This window comes from Danio rerio, chromosome 1 (genome assembly GCF_052040795.2).
Source record: "Danio rerio strain M-AB ecotype USA chromosome 1, GRCz13ab, whole genome shotgun sequence".
NCBI lineage: Eukaryota > Metazoa > Chordata > Actinopteri > Cypriniformes > Danionidae > Danio > Danio rerio.
This window is the reverse complement of record NC_141021.1, coordinates 25554574-25569404: the sequence shown is the minus strand read 5'-3', so window position 1 is coordinate 25569404 and position 14831 is coordinate 25554574. Positions and strand designations below refer to the sequence as shown.

Sequence of the window (14831 nt, the reverse complement as noted above, 5' to 3'; positions counted from 1 at the left end):
TAAAAAAAGTTTTTGAAAGCCCTTCTCTTTGTCATGCTACAAGCTACTCATATACGTCATGTTTTAAAGTCTATATATCTTTAGATTCTGCCTTCCTTTCATCTCTGTGATGATGTCTTTTTCCTCTGTATTTCTAGCTCTCGGTTGTGCTTTCTCATAGTCTCTGTCTGTCTGTCCCTCTCTCACACTCTCTCTCTCCCCCTCAGTGTGTGCGATGGCTGTGAGAAACTGTCTGGAATGTCAGCAGCACACTCTGAGTAAGTCTGGTGCAGAGAGCAGCCGCGGACAACAAAGCCTTCTGGGAGCCGCCAAGTCTATACCAGCACAGGCAAGTTCAACATCATGCCAAGGATACCTCTCTGTCACTCTGTTGTTTTAGTAGAACTTTTTGGTCAGTGAACCAGGGTTTGACTTTTCTAAGGTCCAAAACTATGATTTCCTATTTTTGCGCTCAATTTTTGTCAACCACATCTACACACTGCCTCTAAAGCTGGTGTCTGTCATAAAATAGTTTGGATCAGGTTCTGTATATTTCATATCCTTAACAAACATTTTTGCCCAAATACAAAAAATCTGTCATCTGTCAATTACTCATCCTCTATTGTAAAGGAGACCAGTTGAAAAACAGTACCTATAAGCTGTTTCCATCCAAAAATGCGAATTAACTTTATACGCAGAACTGGATTATCTCATGAAAAACGTGCGAATAAAGCAGCGTTTCCATCCAACGAGTTAATGAAAATAAAATCGTCACTTCCTGATTAACTGGCGCCAAATATCAACAGTAAAAACGAAATTTGCTGCGGTAAGAGAAGCTGTGTGAATCTTTTCTTCATTTAATAAATAACTTGCACCTCAAAAGGCATTCCTGACACGCAGTGAACGTGCAGTGGTGTTTAAAGGTGTGAGATGCGGAGCACAGCAGGACCTATTAGCTTCAGCTTCTTGATTCAGTAGGTCATTAATAATATAATAACACTAATACTGAAACGGTAATGCATTTTGGAATGACCAAAACAACATTTCTGATGTTTTACTATGTGCTCAGCCTGCTGGATTATCCATTCACACATATTTTTATCATCACATGATCTCTTTTAATGCACATACTGGAATTTGTTTGGTAAAAGTGTTTCCATCATAGTTTTTGCACGTTTTTTCTTATCGAATAAAAAGTTTGATGTGCATCTTTAAAACTTATCACATCTTGGCGTTTTCATCAATCATTTTTTAATGTGCATATTCAAAATGTGCATAAAAACAGGTGGGTAGAATTCTAACTATTAACATTCATGGTAATTTTTTTTTTTTATTACTATGGATGCTTTTGGCTTGCGGTTTCCACTTTTTTCAAAATATCATCTTTTGTGTTAAACAAAGAAACACATAAAGGTTTAGAAACACATGAGGGTGAATTTTCATTTTGAGGGTACCATCCCTTTAATGTGCATCGGACACAGAGTGTACTTTTTTTTAAAAGATGATTATGAAAATAACAACCATAAAAATTTTAGACTGAACGTGCAAGGACAATTCTCATCTGCAAGTTTCACATGTTAAATAATAAATATGACCTCACGTTGTGTCAATCACATTCACACTCTGCCTCCAAAACTTTCATTCATAATAAAACAGATTTTTAACGTTTTCCTAAAATCTGAGCCACTGTTTGGGAATTTGACTACAAAGATAGTCACTAGCAAAACATCAAACCAAGCCACACCGTCCTTCCTCTCTGTGCTATCTCAGAATCGATGAACCCAATATTTCCTTTTTTTTGTTTTTTAAAAAAGTACAAACTAATCATCCTCACTGGTTAAAGACAGTTTGCTTTTTTTTTGTCAATTAAGGTCGATGTGAAATCACAATTTGCTGTTTACTTTGCTAGTCCACATTGTATTCTTTAGGTAAAAGCAGTTAATCCTTGCAAGTTAATAAACTTAAACTTTGTTTTGTTTTGGTAATATTCAATCAAATTTGACCATCTGCTTCAGTGTTAGGAGCGGTGGCTCTTCTCTGCTGACTTCATTGTGACAGCTTCAGCCACAATATTCTTAACCTCACCCTTACCGTTTACTATGAGGAAATGATGTGCAAAAAGAAAGCCCCACACACTACTTACTATTCAGTTTTGCTTGGAAGTACATTAACACCCTCCAGCCCATGAACGCTTACTCACTGAAGCTAAGCGGGGCTGAGCCTGGATGGGAGTTAGGGTTGGGTCGACAGACCATGGTCAATAGACAACACTATGCTGAGCCAGCACTGCCAATCCTTCGCCCCACCCCTGTCGCAAACTCGCTCACGAAAAATACAAACCTAGGCCCCGTTTACACTAATACGTCTCAGTGTTTAAATGGCATTTTAGAATGAAAATGATACATATCCACACCGTGTTTTACCTAGCATTTCTGAACAGCCCTCCGTCCGCTGAAAATGCACATCACGTGACCACACACACAGACACAGCCTCACACATACACAGCCACACACTCTCATGCGCTCCTCTGAGCTCCAAAGAGCAGTGCACGTCGGACAGTTTATCAAGGATGTACCGCTGGATCGCGTCTCACTATATTTGGTAAACCTGATATTCAGACATATATGATATAACCTGATATAAACCTTATATTTCCAAGTCTCCCAGAAGTAATAATCTCCCGGAAAACGCGCGTTTCCTCACTCTTCAGACACGTTGCGCACACTCTATCACCCCCCTTTTTCACATGATGACGATGCCATCGTCCATCGCGATGTTTTACATTAGACATCATACGATGCCAAATTGGTCGACATCGCTCAACCCTAATGGGAGACCACATGGGAAAACTAGGTTGCCGTTGGAAGTGGTGTTAATGAGGCCAGCAGGGAGTGCTCAACCTGTGGTTTGTGTAAGTCCTAAAGCCCCAGTATAGTGAAGGGGACGCTATACTGTCAATGAGCGCCGTCTTTCGGATGAGAACCGATGTCCTGACTCTCTGTGGTCCCATTGCACCTCTTGTAAAAAGTAGTAGTGTAACACAGGTGTCCTTGCCAAATTTTCTCTCCATCAGCCTTTACCCCATCATAGCCTTCCAATCGTCCCCATCCACCAAATTGGCTGTATCACTGTCTCTCCACTCCACCAATAGCTGATGTGTGGTGAGCGCACTAGTGCTGTTGTCCTGTGGCTGCTGTTAAATCATCCGAGTTAATGCTGCACACTGGTGGTGGACTGGACAGATTGTGAAGTGCTTTGGGATGTATGGCCATGCACGATAAATACGCTATATGAATACACATTACATACTGATATAAAAGTCTCAGCAACATTCAGTTCACACAGATTTTAAGCACAATATATTAATTATATTAATATGCATTAAACTCTAAGACTAGATGATGCATACAAAAAACACAGAAATGTCAAACTCACTGTACAAGGACATTTATAGTGCTATATAAAAAAAAAACACATTTCCTCCTGAAAGTGTTGTGTAACCTACACTCCACACTCATCCATTATTTAAAATCTTTTTAAAACTGTTGTTTTAATGCCTCTGTGCTTCAGCTCAGTCTGAATCTGGAACAGCAAACAAAACACTTGCTAGATTTTACAAAGCCCAATTGATATAAAATATTAGAGCAGTGGAAAATGTATTTGAAAAAAAAAAAACAACAACACTTGTGCTGCGCTGACAGACTGAATCAATGCATGTGAACAGTATTTGTGTATGTGTTTATTGCAGAGTCCTGTGGACATTGTGACTGGAGGGATGTCTCCTATAAGAGATTTAGACCGGCTTCTGCAGGACATGGACATCAATCGTCTGCGTGCTGTAGTGTTCAGAGACATAGTGAGTCTCTTCACTCAGTGTTTGCGTTCCCCTACTGTATCTCTCACTGGCTCTGCAGTTTATGTAGCTAATGTTTCATTTAATTGCTGTAGTCCAGTGAAGCATCATCAGGTGTAGCTCAAATGGTACACGGAAAGATTTCAGTTTAGATTATTTTTTAAAACCAACATATACAGTTCAAATCAAAATAAGTTAAATTATAATTGTGTATGGATGTCACATGGAACATGGACTTTTTCAAGCAAATATAATGAAATATGTAAATTAATAATGTAGCATAACTAGTTAAAAGGAACACCTTTTTGGTTTGGTTTTGATGGACTACTTGAACAATACTAATAAAAAAGAAAGTATACTTTATAGTTGATCATTTATATTATGACCTTTATTACAAACACATTAAAACCTTAACCCTGTCGAACCAGTGCCTTAATAATAAAAAAAAAAAACAGTATATTTACTATCTATAAGCTTGGAATTGGGTTGAATTTCTTTTAGGGTGCTTTTTTACTCTCAGTTTGATCAATATACCATACAAATATTATTTAGTAAAATATTATTACGGTAATAAATATATTAATAGTTTGAGGGTTCAAAGCTATGTTTATTTTAAGTAATTTTTGTAATGATTTCAAAGCTTTTCTTGTCTTTTTGACAAATGTAATGCATCTCTGCATTCAATGTTATAATAATAGTGAGTATTAAAACTTTTCTGGTAATAAAAAATGATGAAACTGAAGCATTCAACTAATGTGTACATTATTCTAACATTTGTAATTGGTTTTGTTGTGTGCTGCGCTTTAGGAGGACAGTAAACAAGCTCAATTTCTGGCACTGGCAGTGGTCTACTTCATCTCTGTCCTCATGGTGTCCAAATATAGGGACATTCTGGAGCCACACAATGACAGAAGAAACACACAGCGCTCACAGTCAGTCAGGAGCACAGGTGACCATCATTATTGAACCTAAAAACCTACCTAACAACTTTACATGCATGCAGTGTTTCAAACCATAGACTGTTGTGTTTTTTTCTACAGAGAGTGTTCAGTCTGATCTGGAGAATGGTTTGTCTCCTCTTCACCGGGAATCTGGGATTGAGGATGAGAAGGCCTCAGACATCCAGAGTAATGTAAAAGCGCAGACTGGCCCTGATGCTGTATCCGAAGCTCTGTCTACTTTGTCCGATGAGGTCAGGAGAGGTCAAGAGGACAGAGACAGCAAAGGAAAGAATGTCAATGTCAAGGATATTCTGAGAAGTCTCGTTAGCGCACCCTCTGATGACATCATGGTGGACCCCAGTCTTATACCGCCTGGGTTTTTGGGTGCTGTGAGCGAAGCCTCCCGTGATCAGTCCATCCAGTTCCACTCGTTTGATAGGTAAGTGGCCAAGAAATTGACTGTGCCTCTTTGAATATGAACATACATTTTGTTGTGCACAACAATCTGTTGAAAATCTTTTTCGCTGTAATTTGCTAACTATAGAAAGGTGTTTTTGCTCTTTGTTGCAAAATATTTGTCCAAATTTACATTAGCTATGACGTTAGATCTTCCATTCCCTGCTTTGAATCAGTCCCACTCAGACAGATAGAGAGCTTGCACAAGGGAGAAATTGTATGTGTGCGTTTAGCGACACGGTCATATCTAATAGCTCATAGTAACATGTGTTAGCTACCTTTTTGAAAATATTTTTAAGCATCTTTGCAAGTTGGTTGATCCCTGGAAAAGCACATAGGAATGAAGGCTTCGGCAATCGTTACTACTAATGTTTGAGGTATGTGCATATTATTCCACAGCTTTCAGCCAATCAAAATCAAGAATATTCATAGAGTAACAATCCATGGAGTAACGAAAAACTTAGAGATCAGGGAATGGGAGAAAAATGTTTTGTTAGAATCCTGGTCAAGGACGTAAAAAAAAAAAAAAAAAAAAAAAACTGGACAAATGAAAATCACTTTTAAGAACTCTTGGAGTCGGTCCATTTATTTGTCTTTTTTACATCCAAAATGTGAAGCCAAATACCTCAAAGAGGACCCACAGAAAAACAATAAACTAGAAGGGCATCCGCTGTGTAAAACATATGCTGGATAAGTTGATGGTTCATTACTCTGTGGCAACTCTTGGTTAATAATAGATATATAAATAAGCAAACTGAAAATTTCACACACACCAAAAAGGAAATACACAATCAAAAATAACTCTCGCAACTATATATCCTTTCTATAACATTAAATACTAAACCACATGCCAACCAACTCCTTTGCTTTACGCCCATTTCACTTTATAAAAGACGCCGTGGGTGACTCCAGCCAATCCCAGGGCAAGTCGCTGGTGCAATTAGGGCGGAGCCTGTGGAGAGGGAAAGACCAGGAGAGAGAAAGAGAGAGCACTCAAGGAGAGGGGAGAAAGAGACGCACACACACACACACACACACACACACACACACTCATGAGTGTGCATGGGTATTTCCCAGTGATGGGTTGTGGCTGGAAGGGCATCCGCTGCGTAAAACATATGCTGGATAAGTTATCGTTCATTCAGCTGTGGCGATCCCAGATCAATAAAAGCACTAAGCCGAAAAATAAAAGATAAAATAAATGAATGAAGTCCATGATAATGATTTCATGACTTTCAAAAAAAAAAAGAAATTGTGTGAGACTGATAATTGCAGCCAGAAGAGAGAACAATGTAACATTTACTGTCTATTTAGCCCATAGACACTGCATTAGAAACACCTCATGTAAGCGTTAATTACAGTAGTTCTTTATGTAACTCTTTTGGAACTACTGTAGCTGCGCATATGCTAAAAATAATGGTTCATCACCTAATCAGAATCAAGGATTCAGCGGCCTGTGACATGCAAAAAATGTTCACTGGCCAATCTGTGAACACTTATGCACATTCTTTACAAGCTTAAGGGGCTTGAAAGCTTTTAAGTTTTTTCTTCTTATCTGGGTGTTGTCTTCTTGCACATTTTGTTCTGCCTTCATGTAAAAAAAAAAAAAAAAAAAAAACATGTTTTCTTTTAGTGTGCAGTATGGCAGCAGTTTGTGTTTGTTTTATGATGGACACCTCCGCAGAGCGTCTGACTTCTGCTGTGAAAGCGTGCCGTTCTGCACACAAACAAACAGCCTTACAAAAGCAGAGCCCATCAAAACGCGCCTCAGGAGACACGCGCACATCCACTTGTCCATTCCTTCACCACTGAAATTGTGTCTGTATTTGCTGGTTTGTCTGTGCGCAGAACTATTTATTTATTTTTTTAAGAAAAAAAAACAAAACTGTGTGGTTGCACTACTGTTTGTCTCATCTAACAAGGCTGAAACTATGAATATATGTATGACATATTCTATAAATGTGGGAACCAAGAACTCATTTTTAGCAGTTTCTATTCTATATGTAATGTTTGAACTGAATCTACTCTGCACAATGTCCGATTCTCAAGTTAATGATTCAATCATCCTCGGTCAATGATTAGTTTATACTATTTATGGGCAATATTGTCCTCCTACATTGATTTCTATGTCATTTATTTTAGTTTAGCTTAGTTTTGTACATTTGAAAGGTTTAATAACTACTTTATTTATTGTTTTTTTGTATTTTTTCTGCTAAAAATTCTTAAGATAGGTTTATAAAATATGCAGTCATTAGGGTTAGAATTATTTACACCCATGGCAAATTCTGACTTACAGTTTTGTTCAAATGTAAATAAAAGCTGAATTGTCTTATAATCATTTAGGACAGTGGTGTCCAAGTTAGTTCCAACCCCAATCAGACACACCTGGGCTAGCTAATCAAGCTCTTACTAGGCTTTCTGGAAAAATCTTTTCAGGTGTGTTGAGGCAAGTTGGAGCTAAAATCTGCTCGACACTGGCCCTCCAGGACCGAGTTTGGACACCCCTGATTTAGGAGAAGCCTGTGTCTTTTCCTGGAAAAAACAAAACAAAATCTTGCTCGTTGAATAAAAGTAATTTTAATTCAGAATTCGCCATGGCCATTTTGGGCTCGACGGTCTGTTTAAAAGAAATTGCAATATTATAACAAAAATCATTGTTGAATATTTGGGTCTTAATATGCAAATCTGATTAGCAATATTGATTTATACATATTAAAAACCATTTTGTTTTTAGTAGCAGATAGTATAGTACCAGACAAACATGTCTGGTTTAAACAAGAATTTTTGTCATTAAGCAGTCAAACACTGGAGGATAGTCTGAACACCTCTGATTGGCTATTGTGTTGATAAGCACTGCAGTAATCTTTGATTGGTTATAATGCAGCTTAGCACTGAATAAAACAAAGTGAAGAAACCTGATGCAGCTTGCTCAAGTGTAAATGTAATGCTTTGAATTGACACTTTCCATTTCACTTTAATGGAGACATTCATGATCGATTTAGTTTTAACAAGCAGAGGCAGTGTTTGTCACCTTATCTTGAATATGTGGGACATTTTTTTCTATTTTGGTGTCATTTTTGAGACAAATTCTCCTTAAATTCTGATGCTGGGATATATGGGCTGGGATGACCAAGAGTCAGTAAATAAATTCAAAAAATGCATATTGAATTGTAAGGTGTCATTCTGGGTATACGCTTCCACACTAAGGTTGGTATGTGAATAAAACCTTCCATCATTTGTTTAACATATAATCATTGTTTTAATAAGCTATTAAAGGTATAGTACACCCAAAAATGAAAATGTTGTTTTTTCACACTCAAGTTGTTCCAAACCTTTATTAAATTTAATCTGTTAAACACTAAACTATATATTTTTAAGAAAGCTGAAAACCAGTAATCACCGACTTCCATTGTAGAGAAACAAATTCTGTCCATGATCAAAGTCCATGATTTCCAGTTTCCAACTTACTTTAAAATATCATCTGTAGAAATCAGAAAGAATGTCAAACAGGTTTGTATTAATGAGTGAATGGTGAATAAATAAAAGAACTTTCATTTTTGGGTGGACTGTTAATTTAATGAATTGTTGCTGATTGAAAAAATGTAAATGTACAGTTAAAGTCAGAATTAGTAGCCCTCCATTATATTTTTTTTTATCCAATTTCTGTCTAACAGAAAGGACTTTTTTTCCCAACACATTTCTATACATAATAGTTTTAATAGATAATTTCTAATAACTGATTTATTTTATCTTTATACCATGATGACTGTTCATTGAGGCGTATACTCGTAATTAATATGACGATTTTTATACGTTCACTAGAGGGAATATGTTTAACGTCAGCTCCACAGCTAACTATCAGGCACCTGTAGTAAAATACAGGTTCCAGTAAAATACACACAAATAAAATGGAGCGATTGCTTTTTAAAAAGCCTTATGGACCTTAAAAAAAAACTGCTTTTATTCTAGCCAAAATAAAACCAATACATTTTTCCCCAGTGGAAAAAAAATATTCAAGGAAATACTGTAAAAAATGTCTTGCTCTTGTAAACATATTTTAGATATATATGAAAAAGAAATAGGAAAAATAGGTCAAATTAAACTTACTGAAATGTTGCTAACACAAGCTAAAAAATGCATTGCTTTAAAATGGAAAACAGACATCGATGTACCAATTGGATTGTGGATCTCAGAAGTTTGCAACTTTATACCATTGGAGAAGATCACATATTCTTTGAGAGGACAGGGTGAATTATTTAAAAAGATTTGGAATCAATTTTTGAATTCTATTAAAACAGTACCACATGATTTCATTTGATTTGACAAAATAGTTTTTTTCCCACTGGTTTATACTGTATTTCCTCCCTTTTTATTTATTTATTTTACTTATTTATTTTATGTACTGTGCATGTTTTACTTTAGTTTGTTTGCTGCTTCGTTTTGATGTTCTGTATTGTTAACTTTTAAAAAAGCTAAATAAAATATATAATCAAAAAAGAAAAAGAAAAAAAAAATCATAGGAAGGCTAATAATTTTGACTTTAACTGTATCTTTCTCTCTCCAAACATCTTAACAACATTATATACAGTTGAAATCAGTATTTTTAAGCCCCCTTTGATCCCTCTCCCCCCTTTTTTAAAATATTTTCCAAATTATGTTTAGCAGAGACATTTTTCACAGTATGTCTGATAATATTTTTTCTTCTGGAGAAAGTTTTATTTGTTTTATTTTGGCTGGAATAAAAGCAGTTTTTATATATATATATATATATATATATATATATATATATATATATATATATATATATATATATATATATATATATATATATATATATATATAAACATTTTAAGGTCAATATAATTAGCCCCTTTAAGCTATATTTTTTATAGTCTACAGAACAAACCATCATTATACAAGAGCTTGCCTAATTACCCTATCCTGCCTAGTTAATCTAATTAACCTAGTTAAGCCTTTAAATGTCACTTTAAGCTGAATAGAAGTGTGCTGAAAAATATCTAGTCAAATATTATTTACTGTCATCATGGCAAAGAATAAAATAAATCTGTTATTAGAAATGAGTTACTAAAACTATTGTTTAGAAATGTGTTGAAAAAATTCTGCTTGCCGTTACACAGAAATTGAGGAAAAAAATAAACAGGGAGGCTAATAATTCAGGGGGTTTAATAATTCTGACTTCAACTGTAAGTGGCCGCTGTCATGCGGCAATGTGCAACAATCATATTCTCTTTTGTCATTGTAAATTTTTGCATTATTGTACTTGTTTTAATAGTCGTGTAACTGCTTTTCCATGGGGAGGGTGGAGTGCTTTAGGGAAACAGGATCCATTCCTATGTGTTGGCGGACGTCTGCAGAGTCTGGTTTTTATTTGCTGCATTGTCTGTGCACAGGACTGACATAACCAGAAAGGGTTTATTACAAAGAAGAAAACAGAGAGGCAGAAAAAAATGACAAAATTTGCTTTTGTGTTTGCGAAACAAAAAAGAGCAGCATGTCATGCCATCTTCTTTCCGTTTACCTCCTTCTTTCTCACATCTCTTCTCCTTTCTCTCTCCTCTGGGCATCTGTGAGACATCCCTCTGATCTGGCCTTGTGTTTTATCTGAGGAATGCTCTGTCAGGTATCACAACACTACTGCTATCAGGCCAGGGATTATACTGGCTCCTGCAGAGGATGAGCTTAAATCTCCCAGTGGTCTCTGCAGCTCTGTTTTGCAGCCACCTCTAAGAAATAAAGACATTGTGAGAGCAGGTTCATGGCTAGTCTTTAAATAGGACTTGGACTTCAATAGGGTATCCAGATAGACCGAGCTACTTTTAAAGGTCTGTTTAAAACAAAGGAAATGCTTGGCTTTAAAATTCAGACTCAAAAGCAGACCAATGCTTGAAAAGCTGAAAGAAGAGGTTGCAGAAGAAAGTTGAACAGTTTTTTTTCATTAATTAATTTTTTTTAACCTTTTTTACAAATAGATTTCTGTATAGGCAGTTCATGGCTCTCTGGTTTTATAGTTTGCTCGTACTATTCAGTTTTCTGTTTGGGTACCAGTGCAATTGGCCATGCAATCAAAAGCATGAATGCTGGTGGACATTTTATATTTTATTTTATTTTATTTTATTTTATTTTATTTTATTTTATTTTATTTTATTTTATTTTATTTTGTTTATGCGTCATTTTTTGAGCCTCGTTATACACCTTTTCTTGTGGTCTGTTCTTCTTTTTTGGTGCCATTTTGGTTGTTAAACCTTTGTGTGTTCAATAACCAATAAGGTATCCAAGATTAAAGTCAGTTAAAGGGTCGTTATCTTGCATCTTCTCACTACCACTCCATAATCGGAAGTCTTTTTATTTAATTTAATTTAATTTAATTTAATTTAATTTAATTTTATTTAATTTTATTTAATTTAATTTTATTTTATTTTATTTTATTTTATTTATGCGTCATTTTTTGAGCCTCGTTATACACCTTTTCTTGTGGTCTGTTCTTCTTTTTTGGTGCCATTTTGGTTGTTAAACCTTTGTGTGTTCAATAACCAAGAAGGTATCCAAGATTAAAGTCAGTTAAAGGGTCGTTATCTTGCATCTTCTCACTACCACTCCATAATCGGAAGTCTTTTTATTTTATTTTATTTTATTTTATTTTATTTTATTTTATTTAAAAATTATGAACAATTTTAATATCTTTATTAATAGCCTACTTTATGCACTGACTAATAAAAATTTATTTATTTTACTTTTACTTTTATTTTTCAACTCTTAATACACTTTATTATTTTATACAGCTTTAAAAGGGTGGTCCGCTACCAAATCATATTTTAAACTTTAGTTGATGTGTAATGTTGCTGTGTGAATATAAACAACATCTCTGAATGGAATATGCTCAAAGTTCAATGCACAGGGAGACTGACTTTTACAGAGTTAGCTTAGGAAAGACTACAGCGAACAGGTTAGTAAGATCACAAGCGCTTTAGGTTACACGCATTCACTACGTGCATACACCCCGCGCAGCAAAGGGGCATGGCCAGAGATGCTGTAGTGCTGTAATGTAGCAGAAAAAGCTAAAATGCTGTCCAAACACTGCTATTTTCATAGAGCTTGTTCTGTTTCTGTATTTGGGCTTCCAAAGCACACAACATAAAGAGGGAAGTTCTTACAGTTTAAGTGTAATTATGTTCCAGAGAATTATAAAAAATATATAGCTAGCATTTGACATTTAAAAGCTTCTAGAGTCTCTCCTAGTTCAGTGCTGGATTAGTCTAAAATCTCCTCCAACCGACGAAACTGTGGGTTGTGAGCCACAACCTGTAATATTACACAACAAAGTACTTTTATTTGTTAAAATTGATCTGGTACATGCATAGTTTCTAGCATTAACATTATGTTGTACGAGAACATAAACAAGGATGTAAACAACAGGAAATGCTGTTTGGCACCACTAACAATTTAGCTAAAAATTCATATTTATCAGTCAAACCGCTGTAAACACCCACAATCTCTCTATGCTGCCACTTTCCCTGTGTTAAAAGATATGCAAACGTTTCATATTACTTACACATGCTTATTCTAAATATATGTGAAAGACACTTGTCAGATTTTAATTTAAAGAGCTGGCATGAGGTTCAGCTTTGTCCTCTGTGTTATTTTTTGTCTGATTCAGGCACAAACTGATATGGCTAACAGCTACTTTGGCTGACTGTTTTCTCAGCGCAAAAGCGAGTGCTTAAAGGATTAAAGGAGTACTTGATTCATTCCTATGATCAGTGAATCACAGCACATTATTTTAACTGACCAATCAGAGCCTCTTGTTATGATATTCATGTTATCTGTGTAGTTGTATATAATCAAAGAATACACTCTAGACCACATCTTTAATGTTATTTTTTTTTATCAAGTTGTTTACAAATACTGTTTAGAACATTAAAAAAAAATTATCAAGTGTTTCTGGGAAAAAAAAAATATGCAAAGGATCAGGAATTGATTATGCAAAATGCACAGTGCCCTGAAATAGTTAAGATTATTAAAAAAAAGCACATTGAAGTTATAGCGGATTAAATAAAACATTTATTAACTCTTTAAATTTTTTTCATGAGTTAGCACATTAGGGGCACTTTATGAGAGCTGCTATTTTAAGAGAATGAAGCAGCCTGAGGCTGCGTCCGAAACCGCCTACTACTCAGTAGGTTCTGCATTTGAATTTAAACATACTACTCGGCTGTTAGAAAAGTATGTTCTTTACAGCATGAATGTGAAAAGTATTAATGGAATTCGAATGTACTACATTTGCCTATACTTGGCACCATTTTGACATGGTCACGTGACCTACCAGCCTCAGTTTCGTCGCTTCACTCCCATTCATAAATTCTCTTTCGAGGCATCATGGGATAGCGCAGCGTGCATGGAATGCGCACTTTAGAATCTCGCCGGAAGTAGTAAGTCATCCGGGTATTTCTCGCATACTGATTTTCGAATTCTATGAATTCGGACATACTACTCGGCTCGTATACTCATTTTGGGGACTGTATAGTATGGAAGTATGCGATTTCAGATGCAGCCATAGCCTATTTCAAAAATCTCATTTGCAGAGTTAAGTAGTCAGAGAGAAGGCAGTCTTTAGTGACTTTTCAAAAGCATACTACATAGGTGTCCACACTACAAGAGCAGTCTGATCACACATGTTTTTGACCACCTTTGGATGTGGTCAAAAGAGGATAAGCTCAAAATGTTTCACACCCCATTCATACCTATACTTGGCATCATCCTTTTGTGATCTGATTGATGAAAATGCATCTCAATACAAAGTGTGTAAACAGGAACATGTTGTCTACTTGAGATCCGATCAACCAAAGCTCATTTTAATTTTAGGTGTAAACAAGGCCTTGAATGATGTGACTTGCTAACTCAATTTAGACAGTCCTTTTTTATTGAGCCAATTGAATTCTAAACCAACAAAAATTTATTAATTTATTTATTTCAGCGTAATTTAATTTTGTTATTTGAAAATTATATTTAAAATATGAAAACATTATAGTAACAATCTGACATTATTATGTCTGCATGAATAGTAAAAGTTTGATCAAAAGGCTTAGTTTTAAGTGGAGAATATCATATACTGTATGATGCGTCAGCTTCTCATAAGCATTTCATGTCAAGCACCTGTTTTCCAGAGCATGAGGGGAAGTCCAATCCCATCCCCTGATATAAATTTTTCTGGATTATTCTGGTGTTCTCCATTTCCACTTTTTCTTTCCTCCATAGACTCTCTCCGCTCTATATCAATCTGACTTTTTTTGTTTAATTTTGTTGACTTGTATATTCATAATGGTTTCACTGACCTTTTCCGTCCTATATAAAATAATGTTTACCAACAGAGAAAGTACCAACCCAACATGTGAAACTCGGAGTGCTGAGTACTCCATTCCCACTGGCCCCTATGGTGTAGTGTGTTCAGTGTAGCTGCACGTACTATGCACACAGAGCTTCCCTCAGCTTGCACTTTCTGCTGGCATGCATGTATGCTTGCTTAAAAGAGTGTGAGTCGGAACACCCAGGGTGGTATGATTGAATCCCATGGGATTTATGGGTG

The 14831-nt window shown here is 35.7% G+C and overlaps 1 protein-coding gene across 7 annotated transcripts in view; it reads left to right on the top strand.

Moving 5' to 3' along the window:
• Positions 1–14831, top strand: part of lrba (LPS-responsive vesicle trafficking, beach and anchor containing) — a 410338-nt gene that overhangs the window by 124549 nt on the left and 270958 nt on the right. For all 7 annotated transcript variants that reach the window (XM_087237193.2, XM_087237191.2, XM_087237187.2 and 4 more), the window contains exons 26-29: positions 207–328; positions 3729–3836; positions 4641–4782; positions 4874–5213. In XM_087237193.2, the coding sequence (XP_087093319.1) occupies positions 207–328; positions 3729–3836; positions 4641–4782; positions 4874–5213 (712 nt within the window). The remainder of the gene's footprint in view (positions 1–206; positions 329–3728; positions 3837–4640; positions 4783–4873; positions 5214–14831) is intronic.